At 40.5% G+C, this 1,981-nt stretch overlaps 1 protein-coding gene across 1 annotated transcript in view; it reads left to right on the top strand.

Annotated features, from left to right (window-relative positions):
* The window catches only part of LOC102194202 (ADP-ribosylation factor-like protein 8A), a 7,422-nt gene extending 5,447 nt beyond the window's left edge, over positions 1–1,975 (top strand). The window contains exon 7 of the mRNA XM_005748221.1: positions 396–1,975. Coding sequence (XP_005748278.1) covers positions 396–448 — 53 coding nt within the window. The 3' untranslated portion in view covers positions 449–1,975. The remainder of the gene's footprint in view (positions 1–395) is intronic.
* Positions 1,976–1,981: the final 6 nt, after the last annotated feature.

Genomic DNA, 1,981 nt, shown 5'->3' with positions numbered 1-1,981 from the left:
TTGATGGTCCCATCCACAGTCATTTATTTTTACCAGTATGGCTCATTTATGGGACATCCACACCCTTTCTGGCAACGGCCTGAATGGAGGAACTGGGGATGTAAAGTGGCTTGCAGATGAGCAGCTGTGGGCCGGCTGGAGCAGCTTAACCAGCTCACTCTGTATATGAGATGTGTCAGCTTAGAAGAGCTGAGCCATCAACAGTCTGAGCTTACATCATGGCCAGCCTGAAGGGTACACGGTTTTCAATTAGTGTTTACACATATAAAACTTGTTAAAGAAACGAGCTTCAAGCCAAGAGCTAAAACTGAAAGTTGCTCTTTACTTTTTTTTTTCTTCTCTGATTTCTGTTCACGCGCCTCTATGCAATGCTGATGTCACATCTCTCTCTGCAGACATCACTCTTCAGTGGTTGATCCAACACTCCAGGACTAAGAGGAGTTCCTGAGAAATGACACATTCCCAACAGTACAGGCCAAGCCCACCTACCCCAATACCCCCCAGCTATCCTCTCTGTCATCTACCCCTCTTAATACCGCCTAGCCCCAGTTACCTGATCCCTCTACATCTTTGGATGCACTGATACCTCTTTGTTTTTTGATGAAGTATCATAGCAGGTTGAACACATAAGAAACCAAAGCAAAGCCACGGCTACAGAATTTCCCCGTGTGCACTGATGCAGCCAAAATCAGCACAAGCCCAAAATGGCCCAAACAAACAACCATTTTGTTTCAATAAGCAAACTTTGGGCTGCTTGCCTGCATCTGCAGAAGGATCTAGACGGTCCATTTCTGGTTCTTCAAAGCATTATTCAAAGAAGCATTATGTAGAGAACCGACCTGTATTGTTCATGTATGAAGGCAGACACATTAAAACCTGTAAGTACTGTGCATGATTGCATGGTAAAAGACGACTGACAGCAGGAAAAGTGGTATCTGTGCATCTTTACAGATTCGCACAACAGCCGCCATCATTACCTGATTTTAAACGATCAAATGTTTTTCAGCCATTTTTAGTCTTAATGATCAGGAGAAGCTGTTATTTTCGATTAATGGCCATAAAGACACATGTTAAGCATTATTAGCTGGTTAATGAGCGGCTGTTGTGTGCATCTTTCCTAAAGATTTCCCATGAGCCTTTTCAGCCCCCTCCAAATGCCATCACCACAAATCATTTATTTCTTCTCGTCTTTCTCCCATTTTCCCGTTCTACCTCCATATCTTCCATCCTTCGTATAATCCTGAGAACCTCCTCTTCTTCCTCCTCCGTCTGTTGCAAACTGCTCCTCCACTGTATTCCCTCTCTGTTCCCTTTCTTTTCTTTTGGATGTTACCTTCGTTCTGTCCTGTCCTTGTCACCAAGCCCCGCCCCTCGCCGTCTCCTCTCTCTCTCTCTTGCGGAGTGAGGAGTTAAATACCTTTTTATTGCACTGTTAATTTTGTTTTTTGTAAGATATTAATAATGAGAATAATGTTAATAATCTTATTGTGACATAACCTGATCTGTCCAGACTTAAGGAAATGGTACTTTAACTGAAGAAGTGTTTATGTTCATATCTCTGTAATAAGCTTTTTATTTTCTATTTGTTTTTTTGCTCCTTTTTTTGTTTATTGTCGTTTTTTTTTGTTTTTTGTTTTTTTTTTACTTCATAAATCGAATATGGTTGTCTAACTAGACTAGTGTTTACTGCTCTGAAATGTCTGCTGATTGGACAGCGGGGGTCATGTGATTACATGCAGCTATCACATCATGTTGGCCAAAATGAAACCGTGTAGTTTGCTTGACTTGGAGAAACCCTCACGTATCAGATTTTTATTTTGAAGCTGATCAATTTACAAGTTTTTATACACATATTTATTCACCTTATTAATACCTCACATCAGATTTGACAACGTGTTATTTCTAATCACCACAAGATGGCATCATAAGTATCGCCCATATTTGTTCATCTGACTGCAAATATGGATTAAAAATTATTTGT

The sequence above is a fragment of the Pundamilia nyererei genome, unplaced genomic scaffold (assembly GCF_000239375.1).
Source record: "Pundamilia nyererei isolate P.nyererei 1_Seehausen unplaced genomic scaffold, PunNye1.0 scaffold00216, whole genome shotgun sequence".
Classification (NCBI taxonomy): domain Eukaryota; kingdom Metazoa; phylum Chordata; class Actinopteri; order Cichliformes; family Cichlidae; genus Pundamilia; species Pundamilia nyererei.
This window is presented reverse-complemented; position numbering and strand designations above follow the sequence as displayed.